Here is a 27,015-nt window from a genome sequence, read left to right as displayed (position 1 = left end):
TGATGTTGGTGTGATGTTGTGATGCTGGTGTGATGTTGTGATGTTGGTGTGATGTTGTGATGCTGGTGTGATGTTGTGATGTTGGTGTGATGTTGTGATGCTGGTGTGTTGTTGTGATGCTGGTGTGATGTTGATGTTGGTGTGTTGTTGTGATGCTGGTGTGATGTTGTGATGCTGGTGTGATGTTGTGATGCTGGTGTGATGTTGTGATGTTGGTGTGATGTTGTGATGCTGGTGTGATGTTGTGATGTTGGTGTGATGTTGTGATGCTGGTGTGATGTTGTGATGTTGGTGTGTTGTTGTGATGCTGGTGTGATGTTGTGATGCTGGTGTGATGTTGTGATGCTGGTGTGATGTTGTGATGTTGGTGTGATGTTGTGATGCTGGTGTGATGTTGTGATGCTGGTGTGATGTTGTGATGCTGGTGTGATGTTGTGATGTTGGTGTGATGTTGTGATGCTGGTGTGATGTTGTGATGTTGGTGTGTTGTTGTGATGCTGGTGTGATGTTGTGATGCTGGTGTGATGTTGTGATGCTGGTGTGATGTTGTGATGTTGGTGTGATGTTGTGATGCTGGTGTGATGTTGTGATGCTGGTGTGATGTTGTGATGCTGGTGTGTTGTTGTGATGCTGGTGTGATGTTGATGTTGGTGTGTTGTTGTGATGCTGGTGTGATGTTGTGATGCTGGTGTGATGTTGTGATGCTGGTGTGATGTTGTGATGTTGGTGTGATGTTGTGATGCTGGTGTGATGTTGTGATGTTGGTGTGATGTTGTGATGCTGGTGTGATGTTGTGATGTTGGTGTGATGTTGTGATGCTGGTGTGATGTTGTGATGTTGGTGTGTTGTTGTGATGCTGGTGTGATGTTGTGATGCTGGTGTGATGTTGTGATGCTGGTGTGATGTTGTGATGTTGGTGTGATGTTGTGATGCTGGTGTGATGTTGTGATGTTGGTGTGATGTTGTGATGCTGGTGTGATGTTGTGATGCTGGTGTGTTGTTGTGATGCTGGTGTGATGTTGTGATGCTGGTGTGATGTTGTGATGCTGGTGTGATGTTGTGATGTTGGTGTGATGTTGTGATGCTGGTGTGATGTTGTGATGTTGGTGTGTTGTTGTGATGCTGGTGTGATGTTGTGATGCTGGTGTGATGTTGTGATGCTGGTGTGATGTTGTGATGTTGGTGTGATGTTGTGATGCTGGTGTGATGTTGTGATGCTGGTGTGATGTTGTGATGCTGGTGTGATGTTGTGATGCTGGTGTGATGTTGTGATGTTGGTGTGATGTTGTGATGCTGGTGTGATGTTGTGATGTTGGTGTGATGTTGTGATGCTGGTGTGTTGTTGTGATGCTGGTGTGATGTTGATGTTGGTGTGTTGTTGTGATGCTGGTGTGATGTTGTGATGCTGGTGTGATGTTGTGATGCTGGTGTGATGTTGTGATGTTGGTGTGATGTTGTGATGCTGGTGTGATGTTGTGATGTTGGTGTGATGTTGTGATGCTGGTGTGATGTTGTGATGCTGGTGTGTTGTTGTGATGCTGGTGTGATGTTGTGATGCTGGTGTGATGTTGTGATGTTGGTGTGATGTTGTGATGCTGGTGTGATGTTGTGATGTTGGTGTGATGTTGTGATGCTGGTGTGATGTTGTGATGTTGGTGTGATGTTGTGATGCTGGTGTGATGTTGTGATGTTGGTGTGTTGTTGTGATGCTGGTGTGATGTTGTGATGCTGGTGTGATGTTGTGATGCTGGTGTGATGTTGTGATGTTGGTGTGATGTTGTGATGCTGGTGTGATGTTGTGATGTTGGTGTGATGTTGTGATGCTGGTGTGATGTTGTGATGCTGGTGTGTTGTTGTGATGCTGGTGTGATGTTGTGATGCTGGTGTGATGTTGTGATGCTGGTGTGATGTTGTGATGTTGGTGTGATGTTGTGATGCTGGTGTGATGTTGTGATGTTGGTGTGTTGTTGTGATGCTGGTGTGATGTTGTGATGCTGGTGTGATGTTGTGATGCTGGTGTGATGTTGTGATGTTGGTGTGATGTTGTGATGCTGGTGTGATGTTGTGATGCTGGTGTGATGTTGTGATGCTGGTGTGATGTTGTGATGCTGGTGTGATGTTGTGATGTTGGTGTGATGTTGTGATGCTGGTGTGATGTTGTGATGTTGGTGTGATGTTGTGATGCTGGTGTGTTGTTGTGATGCTGGTGTGATGTTGATGTTGGTGTGTTGTTGTGATGCTGGTGTGATGTTGTGATGCTGGTGTGATGTTGTGATGCTGGTGTGATGTTGTGATGTTGGTGTGATGTTGTGATGCTGGTGTGATGTTGTGATGTTGGTGTGATGTTGTGATGCTGGTGTGATGTTGTGATGCTGGTGTGTTGTTGTGATGCTGGTGTGATGTTGTGATGCTGGTGTGATGTTGTGATGCTGGTGTGATGTTGTGATGTTGTTGTGTTGTTGTGATGCTGGTGTGATGTTGATGTTGGTGTGTTGTTGTGATGCTGGTGTGATGTTGTGATGCTGGTGTGATGTTGTGATGCTGGTGTGATGTTGTGATGTTGGTGTGATGTTGTGATGCTGGTGTGATGTTGTGATGTTGGTGTGATGTTGTGATGCTGGTGTGTTGTTGTGATGCTGGTGTGATGTTGATGTTGGTGTGTTGTTGTGATGCTGGTGTGATGTTGTGATGCTGGTGTGATGTTGTGATGCTGGTGTGATGTTGTGATGTTGGTGTGATGTTGTGATGCTGGTGTGATGTTGTGATGTTGGTGTGATGTTGTGATGCTGGTGTGATGTTGTGATGCTGGTGTGTTGTTGTGATGCTGGTGTGATGTTGTGATGCTGGTGTGATGTTGTGATGCTGGTGTGATGTTGTGATGTTGGTGTGATGTTGTGATGCTGGTGTGATGTTGTGATGTTGGTGTGTTGTTGTGATGCTGGTGTGATGTTGTGATGCTGGTGTGATGTTGTGATGCTGGTGTGATGTTGTGATGTTGGTGTGATGTTGTGATGCTGGTGTGATGTTGTGATGTTGGTGTGTTGTTGTGATGCTGGTGTGATGTTGTGATGCTGGTGTGATGTTGTGTTGCTGGTGTGATGTTGTGTTGCTGGTGTGATGTTGTGATGCTGGTGTGATGTTGTGATGCTGGTGTGATGTTGTGATGTTGGTGTGATGTTGTGATGCTGGTGTGATGTTGTGATGTTGGTGTGTTGTTGTGATGCTGGTGTGATGTTGTGATGCTGGTGTGATGTTGTGTTGCTGGTGTGATGTTGGTGTGATGTTGTGATGCTGGTGTGTTGTTGTGATGCTGGTGTGTTGTTGTGATGCTGGTGTGATGTTGTGATGTTGGTGTGTTGTTGTGATGCTGGTGTGATGTTGTGATGCTGGTGTGATGTTGTGTTGCTGGTGTGATGTTGGTGTGATGTTGTGATGCTGGTGTGTTGTTGTGATGTTGGTGTGATGTTGTGTTGTTGGTGTGTTGTTGTGATGCTGGTGTGTTGTTGTGATGCTGGTGTGTTGTTGTGATGTTGGTGTGTTGTTGTGATGTTGGTGTGTTGTTGTGATGCTGGTGTGATGTTGTGATGTTGGTGTGTTGTTGTGATGTTGGTGTGTTGTTGTGATGTTGGTGTGATGTTGTGATGCTGGTGTGATGTTGTGATGCTGGTGTGATGTTTGGTATAAGGTGTAGTGAATTGTCTCATGATGTAGGAATGTAATGAATGGCAGAGTAAAGATACAATTTGAGTGTCTTAGGCAACGAATATCTAATAACATAGCTCATCAGCATTAAGGGCATTTAGACGGGCATTTAGACGGGCATTTAGATGGGCGTTTAGATGGGCATTTAGACAGGCATTGAGGCGGGCATTTAGACGGGCATTTAGACGGGCATTGAGGCGGGCATTTAGACAGGCATTTAGACAGGCATTGGGGCGGGCATTTAGGGCATAACGCTCAATATCAGATAACATCGCTACAAAACATATTTTTTAAAGTCTTCTAATTCTTCTTCATCTGTTTTCGATATGAACGGATATCAGCTTAGATAGACAAATAGACAATACACGATTCTAAAAAGAGCAATTGGCATTTTGGTGTCATACCTATTTTCCTGACCTGAACTAAAGAATGATTTAATGAAGCTGTGTCATTACATATTTGCTGTGTAAAATACTCAAATCGTTTTTTAATCCGCCTAATCATTCACTAGATTCGTTCGTCTCAAAAAGTCGACTACACTTTATACCAGAAACCAACACCTTGCCAGTTTACTTTATAAGTCAGCATTCTACAGAAGTGTTCTTTCTGCCAGTACGCATTATTTACTTACCCTTTTCTGCTGATGTAATTTGCTTTAAAAGCCACTGACTAGCGTAAATTCAGTTATTATTTTTCTATTAATAAACTATTAGTAAGTAAAAAAGTAATGTGGCCTATTGTTGTTTTTTATGCTAGAAAAGGATTCATCTACGTCTCTTCTTGTACTTACGACTAATGGATAAGTTTTCGCTTCGCAAATAATAGTATTCTATTCAAGCCATTTAGTTCCATTACATGCATTCCATTATAATAAAAACAAACTAAACATATCAGCTCTAATTAGCGCTAGTGGGTGGCGGTTACGATCTAGAACTTTCCAATTAGCCAGATTCTTGCAATTTATCATATCTCTGAGCATCATGCTACAAGAACATATGTTCAATTTGCTGCTCAACTTCAGTAACCAATTGGACTGTAAAAGGAAGTAGCAGCAGCAAGATAAGTAAGTCAACAAAGGATTAGCTTTTCAGTAAAAGAATAAATTATTTTGCAGGAATACACTGGTATCTGCTTGCTGCTACCCGTCATCTGATACCAGTGAATCACTTCAACCAATTATCATAGGCCATCTCTTTCTTTTGCAGTTAGTCGGGGCAACTAAAACTCTCCATGATTGTGGCTTACGAATGACAGCAGATCTCCAATCAGTTTGATTTTAAGCAGACGTCTGCTATGAGTTTTGTACTAGTTTGTCTCCATTTTAAATTCCTCTTTGTTACATCTTTATAACAGGGTTTAGGCCTTCTTTGATTTCACTTCACATCACAAGTACAGTAGTTGAGATTATAGTAGTTGATGCAGATGCCGGTCTTGTTCCGTTCTGTGTAGATGGCCCTAGCATCTCTGACTTTTTTTAATAAGGATGTCAGCCTTTGATGACAGGCCTGCCCATTTTCAGATTTTTACATTTGCTGTCTTGTTCTGTCACTTGATGTCCATGATTCTCATTATCACAGTATACCAGTGTAATTCTTTTACTTGAGTTTGATAAATTCCCCAGTTCACAATTATCGTAAGCACAGGTTGCTAAAGATTATTAGAGGTCGCGTGTAGATTACACTTTGTCTTGAGCCGATATAAAACGGACACTAAAAAGCTTTCTAACAAATATATATGCTCTCCTGAATTCCTAAATAGTGACATTTGCTTTGTAAGCAATTAGAGATGTGAAAGAAAATTTCTCATGAGTTTTACATGTATGTGTTTGCTATCAATGAAGTAGCCTTGTATATTCAACACAAATATACTTCATCCGTGCTAGAATTGTGGGCCCAGCATTCAACTTAAAACACATTCATCAGCTGATTTACCTGTTTTAATATTAGCCAAAGTTTTATTAAGTGGGCATCAGCAGACAAAAGAGAAATTTAGTGTATCTCTTAAGCTTAAACCATAACTGCCACGAACAGCTTTCATCGTTTGTTCTAGGTAAATCAGACACGCTGATTTTGATTTTGTACTCAAAATAAAGATTGGTCTACTAACCTTCAAAGTCATTAAGGCTTATTTAAAGTGTTTTAATATTCGTCTCCAAAACAACACAATTGGCATTACAAGCTCTACCCATAAATATGTGACAAAACCTAGCTTTTTCAGGAGCGGAAGTTAGGGATGTTTAGTCCGATTTAGAAGAATAGAGATGGGTGTCTTAAAATTCATTATTATTTAAATCCAGCCTGTAAAATAATCTCAGTCTTTTATGAAAGTTATATAAATTATTTAAAATTGCTCATAGCTTGTTACATAATGTTTAAATAGGCTGAACGCCAAGAAAAATGAGCTCAAAAGCGCTGTTTTATCACAAGCTAGGGTTGTTATTGCGCTTTTTGGAGCGTTTTTAAATATGCAATGCTAAATAGCTTATCTACCTTTCAGAAAAGGCTGAGATTATTTTTAAGGCTGAATTTAGATAATAATAGATTTAAAACACCCATCTCTATTATTTTATATCGGTCTGAACATCTCTACTTAACTTCCGTTCCTAAAAAGCTAGATTACATCACGTATGTATAGGCGGAGCTTGTTGTGCCGATTGTGTCATTTTCGAGACCGATATTAAAACGTTGTAAAAAGCCTTCATTACTGTTGAAAGTTAGTGGACCAATCTTTATTTTGAGTATAAAATCGAAATCAGCGTGTCTAATTTATCTAGTAAATACAATAACAGTTGTACGTGACAGTTATGGTTTAAGAAAACTATTGAAACGATATGTTATTTTACAATGGCAGATCTTCTATGTAGACGAAACTGATTTCATTTTTCAAAAACTGTATGTGCTTTTTCATGCAGTTCCCTCTATGCTTCAATGCTTAACTTTTTTGTTATTTATTTTTAGCTGCGATGTAATTTATTCACTTTGCTACTTTATACATGGGCTGACATCTTTTACCATAGTTAGAAAAGTATTGACTCAAATCGCACGAAATAAAAAAGATAGTGACCGGCACATTTTTTTCTTTAAAATGAACTATTTTAACAAGTTTAAATGCTGGTAATAAAATTTTTAATTTTCTTAAAGTTTGAAATTTGAAAAATAAAAATTTGTTGTAACATTTCTTTCCACTCTATTATTTTTAGAAACATAAGCTACAACAAAATTACGGTCACCGCCTGAATTTTCAGATTCACTACTACTTTTCTTCCTTAAGGAGAAAGAGTCCCAATCAGATAAAATATTTGCCGCATCTTCTACACAAAGTCAAGAAATTGTTTCTTCATGATTGGCATCTATCTCGAATATATAAGTACAGAATCAAAGAATTATATTTTTCATACTCCCAGTTTTTAAATAGGCATAATAGTTAATCGGATAAAAATTTGTTTTGTTTATATTTGTAAAAAAAGAAATTGTAGGCCTACTTCTTGTACAAGTCAAACAAACAGGGGGTAAAACTATCCAGATCATCGACATGAAATGAGCTGGTGTATGAGCGGCTTTAGGCAGATTTACTGACGCTGGCTAAACATTTTCTCTCATAATCATGACTTGGTTAGAAACACAGGTTAATAAATGTTGGAAATCTTTGTTGAATGTACTATTTACTGTGATAGAAAATTGGATGCCTGCAGAGGCCTGCAAGGCTCTAGTTTCATAATAAGAATGCCTCTACACATACATGTGTATGTTATTCCAGCTGCTCAGAATTGAAGAATGATTTATGAGAAAATCTTCTCTTCGAGAGGCTAAAATGGTATCCAAAACAACCAAAACCACTAGCAGGCGAATTTGCTGGCGTATCGGACTAAATTTCTATAGGTGTAACATTATTTGATTCTCAGTTCCTATGCAACAGTTTCTATGCAACAGCTGCTATGCAACAGTTTTTATACAACAGTTGAATAGCAACTGTTGCATAGCAACAGTTACATAGGAACTGTTGCATAGCAACAGTTGCTATAGACCACTGATCAAACGTATTGCAACTAAAGCTTCATGATTTCCAAAAATCACTAGACGATTCATATTGCAAATAGACGATTCGCGAAATTTTGTGATATATTTATTAGATTAAAAATCAACCGTTTTGTGCTTGTGAGAATAAGAAACATTTATTTCATAAAATAAATGTTTTAAAGCGTTTGCCAGGGCACGTGGAAGGCCATGAAATGAGCATATTAAAAGACTAGAATGCCTGTTAGATTTAGTTACTGCATGGCTCACTCTGAAAATCATCAGGGGTGACATAATCGGCCATTACACAGTTATATCATTTCTGCCATCAGCAATATCTCTTTAGATGGTGGCAATTTTCAAATCGTCTACCTTAAAAAATGCCACGAAATAGTTAAATTGACATATCTTGAAACTCTAATTGCAACAACAGCTCAGTACAACACAGTGAAACGCTCACACAAAAGGTTAGTACCATCTTAGATTAGCCTTCTGTATCAAAATTAATGCACTTTCGAGCCAAAGTTTCTAAAGAAACACACTGTGTTTCATTGAACCTGTCCCACATTCCCAAAACATGCAACTCCTAAACCAAAACATATAGCATTAAAGCAGGTGTGTTCTTGTTTACTACATGCACAGGAGAACATGTACTAGAGATAGAGCTGTAATATTAACCAGCTAAGGCTTGTTTTTCAAAACGCTGGTTCACACTGTACCGCAGCATGATGGCGTTAATCTCACAATGTGTTGGGGATCATCTGTGAATACAATTCTTGCACTATCACAATGGTCAGCAAATTGTCTGCTTTATACATCTCTCACTATACAATGCGGTCACGGAAATAATAAAGTACTAGTCCCGCAGCAACTGTCATGGAGTAAAATATAGATGAAACTACGTGCGACAGCCAATCATCTTTACTGAATTTGTACGCATAGCACGGGCTGTCATGGATGCTCGGTGAACTATAGGAATAGTTTGACAGCTGCAATATTTCCTAATGTCAGTTGTCTTTATGATGCGATCGGTTTACAGTACGCATAGTTGATGAATAATTGCTGAGAAAAAAACTCTGATAAGCAGCAATATAATGCTAACCAGCCTTTAAGAGAACATGATCTTGTAGTAGCAGACACATTTGTATGGTCAGCAGCTTATCATAACTAATGAATTAGAAAACGGAAAGCCTACTTCTGAAATACATAGTGATGAGGTGAATTTTCTGGCAGTTCTGGTACGGATCCAAGTTGGCGTAGAGCATAGCCTTTCCATGGTAACTTTGGTTCTGACTAAACTGTAGAAGTTTCTTGTGATCTGTAAAACAATTGAATGTATTAAAATAGTAAAAATATTTAACAGTTTAGTTGCAAGAGGCAACAATTATAAGTAAGTAATGATGCATCAAAATCATATCTGCATTATCAATTCAATTTTTTAGCCAGTTGAAAACTATATAACAGCATAAATATTGAATATCTTTAAAAAGACAACTTTAACAGCAAGCAGGAAATGCACAGTTTCATTTTTATTTAGGAAGGTATAAACCAATTAATTACAGAAATGCAAAAGAATGAACATCCAAAACAAGAATTTTTGCACTTATCAGGACTCCAATGTTAACCTATAACTTTCTGAATGTTAATATTCAAATTAATATGCAAATTAATAAATTATTTATCTCTCTGAAGGACATTAAAATAAAAAAAAACTTTCCACTACAGCCACTGTGGTTCTGAGGTACTCTAATGCGCATCCGCATCATGATAGTAGTTTAAAAACAGTCCAACCCAATCAGCTCAGCAGCATGGCTGTACAAGCACCCAGCAACAGTTGTGACAACTAGCACCTCATTGTCCCAAACCTCTATTAAATTCTAAGCCAGTCATAATGTTGGCATTGTTCTTACCTTAATAGTTTGACTTTGCATTTCAATGCGCTGTCTATTTTTATTGTAACTGACAAAACATTGTTATTTTGAACATATGAACAATCATATACAATATGTACAATATGCACAATATATGTACAATATAAAAACTTTAGACTTGATAGCGAGCTTTCATTGTTTTGGTTAAGATCGTTAGAAGCTGCAAAGCGCTTAAAATAAATTGACAAAAAGAAGGGTCAATTTAGGTCAATTTCATATAAAAATTTGTTTCACATCAGATTGTACAGAGAATTAACCCTGTTGTATATAACAACTAGATGAATGCGGTGCATGGGTAATAAAATAGTTACCCAATGAATTTGAGTAGCTTGCCTGGAAAGCTAGTAGTCTAAATCTATACTAAAACTATAGCCATGTTTAAAGCCAGACTAATAACCGTTACGCATAACGATAAACTGCGCTAGTCAATCCCCAAAGGCTTCAACTAGGAACCAATTCTATGAATATCTTCAATATTATTAATTGCTATGCTCAGCTGGATGCAGTCTAATGGATAAGCTCCATGCCTCAATGACTGGAGTTTATGAGATCAAACTGGGGAAAATTCTGAGATCAAACCACGGAGATAAATCCACCTCTGGGAGGTGAATTCATTATTGCTAGACTTTAATTGCCATAACTGGTCACAGGGATTACAAATTAAAAGACCAACAAAAAGACAAACAGACAGACAAACACTGAGATGTATACATATAGATGAGCTAAAAAGATAGCCTTGACCTTAGAACTGCTATATTCATACCATGCACTATTGAAGGTTTTCGTTGTTTGGTAAATGCAGTAGACGCTCCTATAATGCAAACCTCTTTTTAAGCAAACTCCACGCAGCTCAAACAATTTATGTAAAGTTTGTACAAGGTATTATGTAAGAAGTACCATATAACTTACCATGTTTTAAATTCTATTTCAATAACGAAAAGTTTAGTCAGCCTTAATAGTATTGGCTGACTGTTTTCCTTATTTGGTGGCTAGTCAAATAAGTGGAACCAATGAGTGATCATGAGGCTGCTCATTTGCCAGCTTTAATTGAAAGCAGCCAATGAATAAAGGCTAAAATTCTATATAACGTAAAGAATCAAGTTGTTGCACGTTCTCAAATTTGATTTGAATAACTAGAGTCTAATAGTTAGCCTTAACATATATTGTTTTCTTTCTTGCAATGTTTTAGACATAGAAAGCTAATATCTAAATGATTTTGTTTCTAGGTACAGTTTTGATCATAACTCTATTGGTTTAGTCCGGCGAGTGCTTAAAGCTTTAGAATGTTTTGAACTATGAGTCACTTTGGAGTGAAAGGCCCATGTTTCGGAAAATTAATTTGATAAAATTTAATACCGAAAACAGAGAAATTATTTAAATTTTGAATGACAAAGATTTTGAAAACTTCAATGGAGACAACAGCAGGCTGAACAGTATGTTACTCTACATGACACAACTGAAAACATGGTATGTTTACTTGTTAAGAGTTATTCTGATAGCTAGAGCATAAATAATGTGTTAAGAAATTTACCAAAACCATCCATCTCACTCCACTAAAATCCTATGAAGTTTTCATACATGGCATTCATTTTTACTTTCTTCAATGCTGGAGGTAGAAAAATCAGTCACCTAATTTTAAGCCTTGGATTATTGTTGTTGTTTGCTTCATTTCAGTAAGACTAACCTCCACTTCTCGTCCGTCTGTTACAACCTCCACTTTTCTGTCTGCAGCTGGATCACAGTTTTCAGATGCATATTTCATTACTTTTACAGCTTGCAATATGCTTTTCCTTTTTGTGCGATCTTAAGGCTTTCTAAATTATCTTTAAAAGTTATCACTAATGTTGAGATTATCAATATACTAGGTGAATTCCCGATGCTGCACGGTCAATAAAATAATGTCCCCAATGAATTTGAGGAACTCACCTCATAAGCTTGTGGTCTAAATCTTTACTAAGATATTAGCTGTGTTTTAAGGCAGCTTAATAATCGTTATGTTACGCGTAATGTAATGTTTAACTTCGATAGTTAAGCCTGGTTCTCACATACGGCGCAAGCATCGGCGACAGCACCGCAGGGTTACCAGCGGTGAAATGTGAACATACGCGCCGAGTACGACTGGTAATTGCCGGTGGTCAGCGCAAGAGTTCAGCGCTGTTATACTTTCGCGAAGAGTCGCAGGCAAAATCTCCCTAAAATACGCTGTACAAGTGAAAGTCAGCACTTTCGAGACAGCATGGCTAGCGGTTATTTTTATGTGATCATCAGCGACGCAGCTTTATGTGAACCTTAGCTGCCAAACCCTAGCGCTACAAGTGTTTTACTGCGCAGGATTACTGCCAGGGTCTCGCATTCGATGTTGAAACCAGGCTTCAATAACCTCCAAGCGCTTCAAGTGTGAGTATTTTAATCAACGTACCGTACTTTTCGGACTATAAACCGCACCCCTATATAAGCCACATTTGCTTTATTTTCCAAAAAACGATAATAAAACAATACATAGGCCGCACCTTTGTATAGGCCGCAGAACTCAGGACGGTGCTTTTAAACACGACAGCAACTTTGCTGTTTAAAACGGAACAGTGTCTAACGGCACTGTTTCGTATTAACAGACGCTTTTTAACCTAGTGCCTAACAGAACAGTATCGATAGGCATTGTTTCAGATTTTCTTTCACCGCTAAAGGCGCACTAACCGTAGATTATAGTTAATGCGCTTAAAGAACGGTCAAAGAAAAAGCCACAGAATAGCTGCACCCTTATATAAGCCGCATGGCTCAAGTCGTCAGAAAAAAAGTAGCGGCTAATAGTCCGAAAAGTACTGTAATTAAGGTAATCACGCTCATTTGTCACTACAGTCAGTTGAACGATTGTAGTGTAGTGGTTTAGGTCGCTGACCATCAGACCTAGAGGTGCCAAGATCAGATCCCCTGCGAAGTGGATTTTTTATAGTTAGAATTTAATCGCTATATCTAGACACAGGGATGACCAACAAAAATACCAACAAAAGACGAATACCGAGACTTCATAGTTAAATGTAGTTAAATGTTCAATGTTAAACTTCTAGATCCCGTTTAGAAAGAAAGTGCCAAAGAAAGCCTCATATAGGTAATAATGTGGTGATTATTTCATGTATAAGTCACTTGAGAGTGTAAGGCCCACCCCTGGCCAAACTATGAGAAAACTTATTGGCAGAAAATATTGTAGTTGTTTTAACAGCCAAAAGATACTAAAACAACGCTAATACAATACCAAAGAAAGCTGCAGTGGATGAGGCTCTTTATTTGTACTTTCTGGGAGCTGAAGCGATCAAAGCGAGCAATCAGTAAGCCTGCTGACAGAAGGCAGCAAAGTAGAAACAATCGATGAAATCAATCTTTAAGCTTATTGCTACAAGTACTAGTAAAATAATCTGCCACCGATGTGGCTCCTCCTATAGAGAGAGATTCTTTCTTTGATGAGTTAATTGATTGAAAATTTATGACATATGGCAGCACCAGCACTAGGCCTGCAATGTAATTGAATCATGCTGTTCCGGCATCATGAGATTGTGAAGCAGAGCATCGTGTACGGTCATAGTTTTTTATTACTTCAGGAAAATAATTGATATAATATATCTATTAAAGGATGGGCAGAAGGAATAGTTTACAGACAAAGGAGTGGCTCCGAGCATAAGAAACTTGGGTAATCTGTGAGCCAATAGGGTACTTGCAGACAAACACTTGAAGATCAACTTGCACAAAACGTCTGTAGACTTTATCAGAGTGTCGGTATTTTTCTATCATTTGTTATTGTTTTTGATTTTAATGTAATTTTATTGTCAGGATGTTTCAAGATTAAAATCAACCAAACTAGGTCACGGTTAAACGCTCAGAAGAAAAATACGCGCGAAATGAGGTAAATAGCTGCTACCATAGCGATGGTTAATATCAGCTATTGTGTTGAAATTGAAGCGTTACACGTCTCTATTCTGTCCAGGGGCGGATCTAGGAAAAAAAAAATAATGCACCACCATAAAATGCACCACCATAAAAATGGATCTAGGATCCATTTTTATGGTGGTGCATTTGCACCATATGCACCACAGTAGATCCGCCCCTGCTGTCAGTCTCTTTGCAACTATTAAATTAATAGACATCATAGTCGTACTTTTGCATGATCTGAGAGTTTTAATCGTGATCAAGTTTTATCAGTTTTAATTTCAAAAATTTGGCAATAAAATCACTTCAAACATCAAAGACATTGGCAAATGATGAAAAAATACCAATACTTTCTGATAACATTTACCAAAGTTTTCGGGCAATTCATCGTTAAATGCTGCGCAGATAGGAATAGCTATTCATTAATTTTCAATTCACTAAAGATTTTCTAACAGTTCATAGAATGAATCATTCATCTCGAAGGGAGCCATTCAGTCAGTAATCACGACATTATATAGAGTTGGAACTAATCAGTGTTTTGTTTTTCCAGTTTTGGGTAAATTTACTTTAAGCAAGGGCTTCGAAAAACAATGAAGACAAGGTGAAACCTAGCATCCCTGAAATAATCTAGAAACAGCAGATTAACCCTATCAGTGACAAACACAGACTACATAATCAAAAACTATTTAGTTCAGAAATTAACATAAAGTCTTACTTACCAGCACGGATAATGGTTTTGGAGGTTACTACCCGAGGCGTTGATGATGACAGAAAAACTATTGCAGACACTACTAGTAATAATAGAATGATTACCGCTAGCCGCGCATTTGGAGTTTTCATTGTAGCACCTACTAACGGTCATGCGAAAGTAACGCTTAATGAGCCATTTCCTTCACTATTCCGTTATCATTCCTCAGCGATCAATATTGGATCATTGCCTATTGTACTATCTACAAAGACAGCACAACAACCAGACAAAAAAGCTCGCAAGTTGTGGCATGTGCCACTATTTATTTTAGAGTTAACTAAGTGAATGACACACAGCTATTTCTATAGTAAAAGTTAAATATTGGTCTCATTTTGTTTTAGCTTATTTTCAAACATGATAGCTTGTTGTTCCTACCCTTTAGTTTTTTTAGGTAGATTTTGGATAAAAACGGCTGGCAATTGTCAACAAAACTGCCAAATTGACTGAGGAGCAATGTCGGATCCAGTCTTATGTTTCTCATGAGAAACAGCATGGCCTAGAATCATTCCAAACAAAATTATCTTTTATTTTGCTTTCATAGAAATGCCTATTTGACTCATCATATATTAACAGTAAATGCTGCATGATCACTGTCTCAATGCTCCAAATACTTTTTCTGTCATCACTATTCCCTTGATGAAATCACAACAGACCATCCTTTGCGCAGTCAGCGGAGATAATTTGTAACCAAACTCGATAATTCTAGTTAGTTTAGGTGCCACAACTAGATTATGTTCACAAGCTAATTATTTACCAGGTGAATGTTATGATTTTGCTAAATATTTGGGCTGTTTAAAATTTCAGTGAAAGATTTTTGGCACAAGTTTGGTAGCAACCAGTTTAAAATGTTTGCAAACCAGTTTAAAACTGTTTTACCCCCATTTTAATATATTAAATTAAGAGGGATAAGGTTTCAGAGAAGATGCATGAATAATTGCAATTATATGAGCCAGAGTCTGGTCTGAGCATCTTAGTTGTTCTCCATTTGCTGTGAAAAAGAAACTTTAAACCTCAACATGTAGGACAATTTTGCAAACATTGTCTATCACCACCTTCCTAATGTATCCCAAATATTTTACATATTTGCAAAAATATTAGATTTTCAAGTGCCGTATAGTGAACTAACAGAGAAAAATAATAAACTATACTGTCTTTATCTCACAAAATGTAATAAAATTTAAATAGTTTACATAAGCAAAAATTACTTTATAGTCATGTTTAATGGGTTTACAATAATATAAGTGATTTTATAGGAGGGACAAGTCCAAATATAAGAGAATTGACCATCCCAAGTCACAGGTTGAATAAAAAAATAAAAATTTGGTAGTGAACGTTAAATAACAACTTTTATGTTGTTTCTTTTAAGTATTAAGAAATTTAGCCTCACAAATACATAGGACACAGTTGTTTCTCTAAGGCTAAATATTACTTTTTGTCCCAGTGTTGACAATAACAAGTGCACCCAACTCCAAATTAGCTGTGGACATTTGAATAATAGCTTCGTGGAACTAGCCAAATGAGCTAACTATTTATACGACTGATACCAATGATCATGGTACCTCCTAAGAGCAGACAACCCTTGTTTGTTTAGATTAATACAGACTGGGTCATGTCCGGAAATTAAAAATTGAGTTTTTTACACAAAACAGCTTATATAGTCTGACACACACACTCCTAGGTTACATTCTGGTACGATATGCATATACAGTAAACATTAAAGAGCAAAATATGTTTGTATCTGTTATAAAGTATAATATTGATAACCGTAATAACAACAAAAAGAAAATTATGGTACAACACTTATTCAGCGCGCATGTCGCTCCTGTCGTATTTGGCGGGAGGCAGATACCAGTCAAATTTATCATTCTTTGAACATATGCAGTCCCATTAGACAGTTGCTTGGATTCCAGTTGTTGTCACAACAATTGCAAGTCGAAGAAGTAAAGTTCGAAGAAGCCGGATAGACTGTGAATATTAAACACTTTGTTTTAGCTATGCAGCATGTGATTTAGTTGTATTACTTCAGGAAAATAATAGTTATGAAGTATCTATTAGAAGGAATATTTTATGGACAAAAAAGACAGATACCTACAGGTGTGTGTTAAGTTTAGTTGGTTACACGTTTTTCTTTAACCTGTAACTATAGATCAAAATCATACTTTCAGTTTTTAATATTAGAATACTGTAAACATACAAAAAGTTCTATTATTTGTTATATTATTGTATATATACTAAATACATATTACATATATATTTAGTATATATGTATAATATATATGCTATTTATATTATATAATATAAACAACATGTATAGCATGGGCAATATGTATAATATATATATTATATATGTACCATGTATATAGGGGAAGATGCTTCTATAACTTATACCTCCTTCCATAAAGTAAATTACAGATAACAAAAAAAGTTATGCAGCATTTTTGCTTTGTACTACGTAAAAGAGTTCATATACCGTAAAGTGTCAAATCGGGGCAACTTCTCAAATTTGATTCAAATGGTAACATATCTGGAGGCACTTGTGAGAGAAAAACTATGTACATATAGCATTAAATATACAGCTTCCATGACATTTTAGTTCGTCATAATACAGATGTGTCGGCGGAACAGAGAATAGATAGCTGTGCAATTGTTAATAAATACTTAAAGGCGATCAATTGAAGGCATTACAGCTTTGGTCTACCAATCTGAATGTCATGAGTTAGAAGTGTTTCCAATAGATATATTTTATCCTAACTTCGACCACTAGATACAGATAGACGAAGAATATATATATATATATATATATATATATATATATTTATATATATATATTTATATATATATAATTATATGCATAACATATATTATACATATAATTATATATGTTATATATAATATATTATATATATTATACTAATATATTATATATATAATATGTTATATATAATATATATACTATATTATATATAATATATATGATTATAATATATATTATATATAATATATATATATTAATGGATAAGTAGTCAGGTCTACTGCTAACAGCACTCTACGCTCTGAAAAGTGCAAATAGTTAGTACTAATTAGAATGTTGGAATAGGTTAATAAGCTATTCGTAGCTCTACCTCTGCTTTGATCGTAATGGCTAAAAAGATATTTTTACCTAATACAATCAAAGCAGATGCAGAGCTACGAATGACACCAGCGACGTTGGGAGAGGCAATTCTACTAGTCATTTAACGCAAGTTGCCTCACGAGTGCAGAAGCATGAAACAGGCCTGTCATGACTCCAGTAAGAAGTAACTACCTGGATTTTAAGATAAATAACCTCAAACTATTCCAACACTCTTGTTAAGTAAAATATATATTATATATGTTTAATATATATAATATTATATTATATATATAATATGTTTAATATATATAATATTATATATGTATATTAATATATATAATATTATATATGTATATTAATATATATATATTATATATGTATGTATTTTACATATATAATATATATATTATCTATCTATAATATATATAATACATGTGTATATATGTATAATATATTATAACATATAAATTTAATTATTATATTATTACTTTTTGTAATATTACTTTGTAAAGGATCTGCCACAAGCCTTTTACTGCTTCACAATAAACCAACTACTTGATCGAGTAGAAAAGTATAAATATATTTATATAAATAAATATATTATATATGACTAAATATATTATATATGACTAAATTTATTATATTATATGACTAAATAAATATATTTATATAAATAAATATATATGAAGTTACAGTTGGTATTTGTGCATACAGTTATCTGCATATGATGTGGTTTTTCCGTACTCTGCCTAGCTATCTATCATCTTACCTCTTTTATACTGTTTGGGATTCTGTAGGCTCCGCCTTTATATCTCAGAGGTCGAATGACCGTGTTGTGCCTGCGCGGCAGCTGGTCAGTCTCCTAGGTGCCAGCTCAGTGGCTGCCCAGTCTATCTTCTACTATCTGGCAGCTGACCAGTAGTACTCATGATCGGCTCGGTTTTATCTACATGTAGGTTCGGTGTTGTAGGGTAGTGCTGGTCTGAGTCGATCTTGGCTCGGCTGTGCCAGGCTGTCCTTCTGTCTGTCAGCAGAAGGCTGACCGTGTTGTAAGCTAGTAAGCACTCGGCCCGGGGCCCAGTCATCACCACCATTAACATTTGTTAAGTTGTTACTTTATCATTTTATTGCTAATTGCATTATCGCTAGTTATATTATTATTAATTACACTATTATTATGTTGCTACTTATTATATCATTACTAATTGTATTATAGCTTACTCATATCGATGTTTTTGACCATATCTTTCCAGATGAGATTCATCATGTTGTTTAGTCGTCTCATCATGGCTGCGTACAGTCTTGTCACTTAGGTTTGGTACACTGTTCAGGCCTCAGCTCCATATAATATGGCTATTAAGATTACACCTCTGAGTACCTTACACTTAAATCAAATCATTACACGCTTGTTTCTCTACAAACAGTTTTCAAGTTTTTCAAAGGAAGTGCTAGCAGTTTCAAATCTATGACTAAGTTGCATTACTGTATATGCATTACTTGCATTACAGTAATGCAAGTAATGCAGTAATGCATTACTTGCATTACTGCATTACTGTAGATGTTGCTGTCCAGATATCTGAAATCTGTACAGAATGTGAGTGATTTGTTGTCTATCAGAATTTTGGTAGGATCAGGTGATGAATGCAGAAGCTGTACAGAAACCCAATGGTTGTCTTTAAGCTGAACTTTAATGGTGATCTTACAAATCGGTCGATAAGCAGTTGCATTTTCTCAGCTGAAGGAGTAACGAAAGCGCTGACACCCGCAAACAACACATCTTTGACTGACAAGGAATCTAATTGTATAGTGTTTAGATTTGAACTGAGAGATTTAAAGAGATTAGCACTGTGTCATGTTGGATGTATAATCCTTTGCTGTTGTTTTTAAAAGCAACTTCAAGCTACTGCAGCACCAAGACGGGGTGAGAAAAGTGTTGGTGCCAAGACACAGCCCTACTTGATAATACAGAAAACCTCCCTGAAGCATGATGTGCTTGGACTACTTGAGCCTGCATTGCGTCATGCAAGAACCTTATTAGGCTTATCATTTTGTTAGTGCAAATGTACTTTTCAGAACTATCCAGATACCTTGTTTTGAGACTGTATCAAAGGCCTTGGTAAAGTCAGTGAAAACGGTATACAATGGCATGTTTTTTCTATACATTTGTCCTGTACTTGATGAAGGCTGAACACCTTATCCATTGTACTACATCATTTGTGAAATCAATACTGTGTCTCAGGTAGAAACATTTTATGATGTCACTTTATTAATTCAGTTGAATAATCTTTCCAGGAATTGCCTGAAGATGCCTAAAAGCTGGTTCACTCTATATAGCCGTATCTCGGTGATTACTTTGGTGATAGTCAGTGATGACAATGTTCATACCGCTTCATTTCAAATACATCTGTGTCTGTATAAGCAAATATTCCATGTCAGAGTGATATCATTTGTTTTTCTTTATCTTTTTGTGGAAAAAACTTTTCATTTTCTCGTGCTTAAATCAAAAACTAGTTTGTCAAAACTACCATAAATGGAATTAAATAAATTACACTATCCGCGTCTGCGAATTACTATTGCCAAATGGTTCACATTGTTCAGGCAATCGTTGATGCTCATTGAAATGTCAGGAACGTTTGGCAGTTGAAAACTTTTTCAAAATATCCGCGTTGCTTCGTCGATGCCATTGGTCTACAATGCACATAATCGACGATGAACTCCAAAAGGAAACCTCTGACATGCAGCGATATAGGGTGAACCAGCTTTTTAATAGTTCCAACAGTCTTTACAATCTCTTTTCATAAATACATGTGTGATGTTAGCATTTTTCTAATCCTGTGGTATTCCCTCCTCCCATATAAGCAGTCCAATTAGGGTCTTTTGTAGCTGCTGACCACCATATTGTCATACCTCTACTGAGATCTCATATCCTCAAAATGCACTATTTTCTTTCCTTAGGGTGACTGTGGCAATGACTTGCACTTTGTCAGATAGTTCACTCAAACAGCTCATGATTGGTCTTTGCATGAGGCAGTCTAACACACACCTCAGTCATTTCTGGAACATTTAGGAGTTGGTTGAAATGCTCGCCGAAGCGGTGTCAAACCTGATTCCTTCTTATGCCTTAGGACTGTTTCTACATCAAAAGTTTTTACTGAACTGTAACTCGTTGTTGTGGGCCATATACCTCTTTGAGACTATGTTAGAATTCCTTCATATCATTGCGATCAGCAGCAAACCGTAAGTTTTTTGCTTTTTCCTCCCACCAACATGATTTCAGGTATTTTGCGTATCGTTGCAGATCATTCCTCACTGTTGAAAGTTTCGTCTTGTTTGCTCTAATGCAATGTGACAAATACCGACTTTGTGCAACATTTCTCTTCATGCATTAAGTTTAGCTTCACATCAGCTGCTCTGAATCAATTTTGGTGTTTTCTGGATAATCTGCCCAGTATCTCATATGCTGCGCTAAAAGCTGGAATCTTTAAAACCTCCAAATCGTTCAGTGATTTCTTCTATTATCTTCTAATCATCAAACTTTGTAATTATTTTATATTCTAGGCCTTCACAAATTTTGATGTTCTATAGCTCTTCAATATTAAGCTCTTTTAGTGAGTTCGGGCGGGTCTTCCCATGTTTCTTTGATATTTTAATTGTTATCATTGAGTAGACCTTGTTGCGGTCTGTACAGCAGTCTGAACATATGTGAACATGGGTGTTCAAAACACCTCTTTGGGTGACTCGTTTTGAATCAGATAGTCTAGTCAGTTCCAATGCTTGGACCTTAGACGCATCCATTTCGTCCTATAAAGATTATTGTGTTTGAAGATGATGCTGATGACGATGAGATTATGCTTTTCGCAAAAAGCAAGTCGAAGTTTAACGTTACAGTTACATTTTCCAAGACCTTGATGTCGCAAAGCTTTTCGCCAATAATGATGATCACATTCAACCCTTGAATTAAGGCACCCGCAATGATTAGCTTATCTCTGCAAGCAATTCTTTTTATCACGCATCTCAACTGATGGTAACAGTCTTCCTTGGCTTCGTCAGAATTTGTCATAGTGAAATAATTGATATTGGTGATAGTTGTTACTTATATTATTAATAATTGCATTATCACTTATTATATTATTATTTGTTATTTTATTACTTATGATATTCTATATAACTATATTGTAATTAATTTTATTCCAACTATTATTATTAATTATTGCATTACTTATTATATTATCACTTGTTTAAATATGAAAATATTCTAGGCACACCAAAGCATGAAGTCATGAACACTCATTAACCTTGACTAAACTTAATTTTGGTGAAATTATTTATATACTAGTAAGCTTGCAGTCCTAAACGCTGTGAGATGATTATGCGTAATGAACACATACGCAATGATTTCATGATGTGGCAACATGGCGGTGTGGTCTAATGGTCATGTGCTTGGTTGTATATCAGGAGACGTGATTATTTGAGTCCGATTCCAATGTTGTGCAATCTTTTTTTAAACGCTCTTACAGTGGCTTCCGACAGACAGAAGGACAGACATACACGGCCTTCGTTATAGTAAAGTTTATGAGTGGCTTTTCTCGCTTTTTCCAGCACAAGTAAAGGCTGGTTCACACTATATCACCGCTAGTCAGCGTTTTTCCTTTCGGTGTTCATCGTCGATTATGTAAACCGTGAACCGATGACATCCGCGAAGCATCACGGACACGTTGGAAAAGTTAGCAGCTGTCAAACTTTCTTGATATTTTGCCGAGCATCGACGACCGCCTCTCAAATTTGAACCATTTTGACGATGGTAATTCGTGATTGCGGTTAGCGTAATTTGTTCATATTCGTTTATGCTAGTTGCTGCGGGACTAGTTTTTGATTTCAACACGCAAAAACAAAGAGGTTTTTTCACAAAAATTTAAAAAGATAAATGGGAACATTACGTCACGGAGTATTTTTTGATGCAAACGCGAATGGGTTCGCGATACTGTGAACATTGTTATCATCAATGACCATTAAAGTATTGTGGAATCAATGCCGAGATATGGCAATATAGTGTGAACCAGTCTCAACTCGTAACAGAAATGTTATTGATCAACCGTCCTCAACCTTTTAGCTTGGACCACGTTCTAAAACATATCAATGTTGAATCATGAGCCAAACAAATAGCTATAGTGCAGCTACAATTATAGACATTTTTACTTGCTTTGGATAAAATGTTTCAATTAATGTTGCAATTCCTGTTTTCAATTAAAATTGAATAGGTTATTTACATATTAAACCAAGTTTAAGTTATATTTAAATAACTCTAATCTATCCTATCGGGGAAACAGCCGCGATTCAGTGGTTAGTGAGCTTCTAACAAACAGTAGGTCAGTGGTTCGAATTACTGAAGGCCTATTGGTTGTGTTAGGAAAAGCATCCAGCCACAATTGTCCCTTTGTCAAAATTCACAAGCAAATAGTTACAACATACTTTGTACCAGGATATACCATTTGCAATGGCAACCACTATATGAGAAAACTGAAAGAAGATGAATTGAACAAAACCAGACACCTCGATTTTCATCCGACCTGTACAGATTTTATACATTCATTCAAGACAAATAAATATTTTAAACCTTGTTTTTAAAATTTGTAGATTTTTTTTAATACATTGGCTCGCTAACAACCACCTTATTTTCTGCATTTAATAAAATCATAAAATCTGAGGATAGCAGCAAGCATATAGCAGTAAATTCAAATATTGCTACACTAGTCTGGTAGAACTTCGTAACTTAGCAAGTGATCAAAATTCGATCCCAAAACAGCATAGATCTATTGGCTTTGTCACATTATGACAGAGTAGAAATTTCTATATTTTGACCACTCAAATTAAATAACCACACAGAGTTCGTCTGATGAGCTGATGGTGGAAGGTTTTGCAATACTTGGCAAGTCATCTTGGTGATGACAAGGACCTCAAATGAATGACTTCATGGTCAACATTAATCCTGGTTTCATCATGTTAGGCTGGTATCACACATATTATTGGTGACGGTGTCTGTGTGAGGGTAAGAAGAACATGATGGCTCTGTGTAACCATGACAATAAACCAAATGCTGCCACCGCTAAGTTGCTAACTTTATTGCATCCAACCACAGTTTGTGACAAAGGAAGTTTTCTAGTTTTACTGAAAATTTAAAATTACCGAAGAAAAATTTAGTGAACAAAACTGAAATAAAATGAGTATTATTGAACTGAAACTGAAATGAGGCGACTTCTGAAAGAGTGTTTTTTTCTTGTATGGTGGATGGTAAGACCTGATTTATCTTTTCTTTTTTTGGCCTTCCTTTGTCCGCTCTCCTAACTCTTGCTCAGCTGACCTCCATGCGCGACAGCAGGTATTCATACAGAGAATAACAGCAAATACATTGAGTATTATCATTGCAAGTGATGCAAGGGATCTTAAATGTAGATCAAAGTCTCCGTGAGCGACAGGGTAGTCGGCATCCATCTTTATCTAACATATAGAACAAGGGACATGAGTCAATGAGAAGATGTGAAGGTATTAAATTACTGTCTATATTGATTAGGCAGTTCAAAGACACAAGTACAACAGCTTGTCAGCAGCAGTGCACTGTCAGTCTGGTGCATCATGGGAGGTTATCAGGTGTAATAAGTATCTGCACAGTTATTCTAAATTGCAGCAGAGATTTTGTTGGTGCAGATAATAGGGCGCTAGGTGGCAAACCAAAAAGTCACACGTTAAATTTCCATAAGAAGCAATCTTTTTTTCAGAACTGCTAACAAACAGATGGACACATCACATATTATAGTAAAGTGTACCTACAACTCATATATTGAAAAAATTAGCAACGCTCACAAATACATTTTTACAAGTAGATACTATTCAATTAGGCAAACTCAAAGACCAAAAGTGCTCATGCTTCTAGATTGAGTTTGGAGTGCGCGAAGCACTGTCTGTCTGGCAGCTACAAGATGTAAATGTTGGCGACTTGATTAATTGAAAGTAAACAAAAATGATACCGAATGGCAAACGCCACAAAACGGTATTTGCGAAATTCTGTTGCTACACAAACTTACTAAAGTTCACGGTACTGTCATTAGAAATCGATTAATAAATCCCACTTTGACGTTGTGTGTTTATAGCTTGCATTTTATGCAAAGAATATGAATAAGAAAATATATAAAAGAATATAATAAGAAAATTTAGAAATGTAGATTCTATGCATTTCTACATCTTTAGACCAATGTCATCCAAAGTTCAAACACGCTTTCAGGAGATTCCACTAGGTCATTAATAATACTTGGTATCAAAACTCCGTCTAGTTTTGAGAACAATTTTAGCCAGTCCTTAAGCATCACCTGTAGCTATCTAATTAAGAATTAAATAAATCCTAGTAAAGCTGGCTAGCTAAGTGCCTACATGCTGTGCAGTAAAATTTGTAAAATCCAAGGTAATAAGTACCTTGTATCCATATTGGTGTGATATTGCACCTGGTCTTATTTGCCGAACTTCCACTCTCAGCAATATTAAACATAAATTACTAAACAGAGTTTGTTACCTCAAGATAAGTTTTGAGGATTTTCTGTTTAAAAGTCGTAAGATGTGAATTTTTCTTACTCAAACTTACCAGGTAGATGCAGTTGTTTTCGCAGTCATAGTTGTAAGAACTTACAGAGCCAGAGAAAGCACAGGAGAGCAGAATTAGTGCTACTTAAAACAATGTTGCTCTTAAAGCAAACGCATAAGTCACACTAACAATCTTTTGTATCCGATTAGTATATTATATTACCTGATGATAAACCTGATGATAAATACCTGACTAAGATATCACAATATCTGAAAAACTAACCGTACAAGTTATTTATAATATTTATACTTACTTTGGCTGCTATTTGTCCAACTCTCTGAATCATTTTCACTTCCTTTCGGCTTCCTTAAATATACTAACAAAGTTACTAGCTTTTCTTTAATCTCCAGAGGTGGCAAAAGCTAACTGATTACATGCTTACACCACAACTACACTTCTGTATATACAACATTCCAATAACGACGGCATTATGACAGGTGTCGCAGGTGATGGCAGTGGTTCTTACAATTTTAGAAATGATAACAAAATTGCACAAAATCATGAGCTGTGTAAATGTTTTTCACATGTAAAAAAAAATGTTCTCTTGGCCAAGTTTGTTAGATTTGGTGTCAAAAATGCTTCATAGTTGTACAATAGTTTTTTCTGTCAAAATTTTGAGTTGATCGTGTTATGTTTTTAGAGTTTGCCACTTTGTAATAAGGTGCTTTGTGCTACTGTTGAAAGTTGATTTAGTATTACACAGCAATAGCTTTTGTGTACTGTCATGTTTTATCCTTTAAGATAAACTTAGACTAATTTTTAGTAGGTTTTATTCGAAAGTATCATTTGTTATCCGTTTTGATGTTTGAGGTGGTTCAATTGCCAATATGTTGGTAACGGTGCATTTTACCAACATTGTGGATACAGCGCCAACACAAGTAACAACGCATGCGCCACAACGTGACACTGCCAACACATTAAGATTATTAATCTGTTAACAGTGTATTAGCTAATAATAATAGTAGTAATAATATATTATTATTCAATATTTTATTTATGTTTATAGTCTGTTAATAAAACAGGTCTAAAACATTACACAAATTGCTGTATTTATTTTCTGTTGTGATGATAGTGTATGCGCGTTGTATCCACAATGTTTGTGCATTGCTGGTGCCTTGTATGTCCCTTGCGCATGCGTTGTATGCACGTTGTACCGACCTAAAATGTACTGATACCAATAAGTTCCTAGATACAAATTGCTAAAACTTGATGGTGATCAAAATGCTCGAAAGAACATTAGGTGTACGATGACGTAACTAGATGTTATCATTGCAGTAGTTGATACCAATTATTGCATTCGAGTTCAAGCTTTACCCACCTCTATTCTGTCAATCTTTTTGCAATTATAGACGTTATAATTTTGCTTTCGGTTGATTTGGATGTTTTGTGGTCAAGTTTTGTCACTTTTAATCCTTAAACATGGATATCAGATTACCTCAAGCATCAAAAACAATTGGAAATGATAGAAAAATACCGATACCTTCAAATAAAATCTACTAACATTTTGAGTAATTTTATCTGTAATAATCATCCGGCAGAATATTTCAATTAAATACGCATGATCTTGTAGAATTTCAAGTAACTTACTGATCTGGTATCAATGATTCTGTCTGAATTAAGATGAGCTAGTTATTGTTTTAGCAAATGCTTTACAAGCCTCAACAATGACTGTTTCATGGATTCATGGCTTTTTCTCAGTTGCATTATAAGTTGTAATTCATCAATATGTTTTATAAAAAATTTTATAAACTGCTAGCTCTAGAAAAATGCATAGATAATTTCTTGTTGAATATTATGCCGAGGTTTAGTTATTCTCGGTGTGTTTTAAATGCAGTAAGAAGACGTGCAAGAAATGTCATATACTCAGCAAGATGCGGCAGATATCGACATAGTTTGTATTTTATATTGGAACATAAGAATTTTAAATGGCTTTTACAGTTGTTGTTTAACTCTATGTATTC

General features: G+C 36.2%; 2 protein-coding genes across 4 annotated transcripts in view; one reads left to right on the top strand and one right to left on the bottom strand.

Moving 5' to 3' along the window:
- LOC137408583 (uncharacterized) overlaps window positions 1-14,418 on the bottom strand; it is a 34,364-nt gene extending 19,946 nt beyond the window's left edge. For 2 of the 3 annotated variants that reach the window (XM_068095164.1, XM_068095166.1), the window contains exons 1-2: window positions 14,284-14,418; window positions 8,911-9,033 (exon numbers count right to left, since the gene is read on the bottom strand). In XM_068095164.1, coding sequence (XP_067951265.1) covers window positions 8,911-9,033; window positions 14,284-14,404 — 244 coding nt within the window. In that variant the 5' untranslated portion in view covers window positions 14,405-14,418. Of the gene's footprint in view, window positions 1-8,910; window positions 9,034-12,896; window positions 12,965-14,283 lie in introns of those variants that run through there. The other variant, XM_068095165.1, reaches the window with a different exon arrangement.
- LOC137408426 (uncharacterized) overlaps window positions 1-27,015 on the top strand; it is a 301,367-nt gene that overhangs the window by 179,239 nt on the left and 95,113 nt on the right. The gene's annotated exons all lie outside the window — the stretch shown is intronic.

This window comes from Watersipora subatra, chromosome 11 (genome assembly GCF_963576615.1).
Source record: "Watersipora subatra chromosome 11, tzWatSuba1.1, whole genome shotgun sequence".
In the NCBI taxonomy this organism is placed as follows: domain Eukaryota; kingdom Metazoa; phylum Bryozoa; class Gymnolaemata; order Cheilostomatida; family Watersiporidae; genus Watersipora; species Watersipora subatra.
Note: the sequence above shows the minus strand (reverse complement) of the source record. Positions and strands in the feature narration are given on the sequence as shown.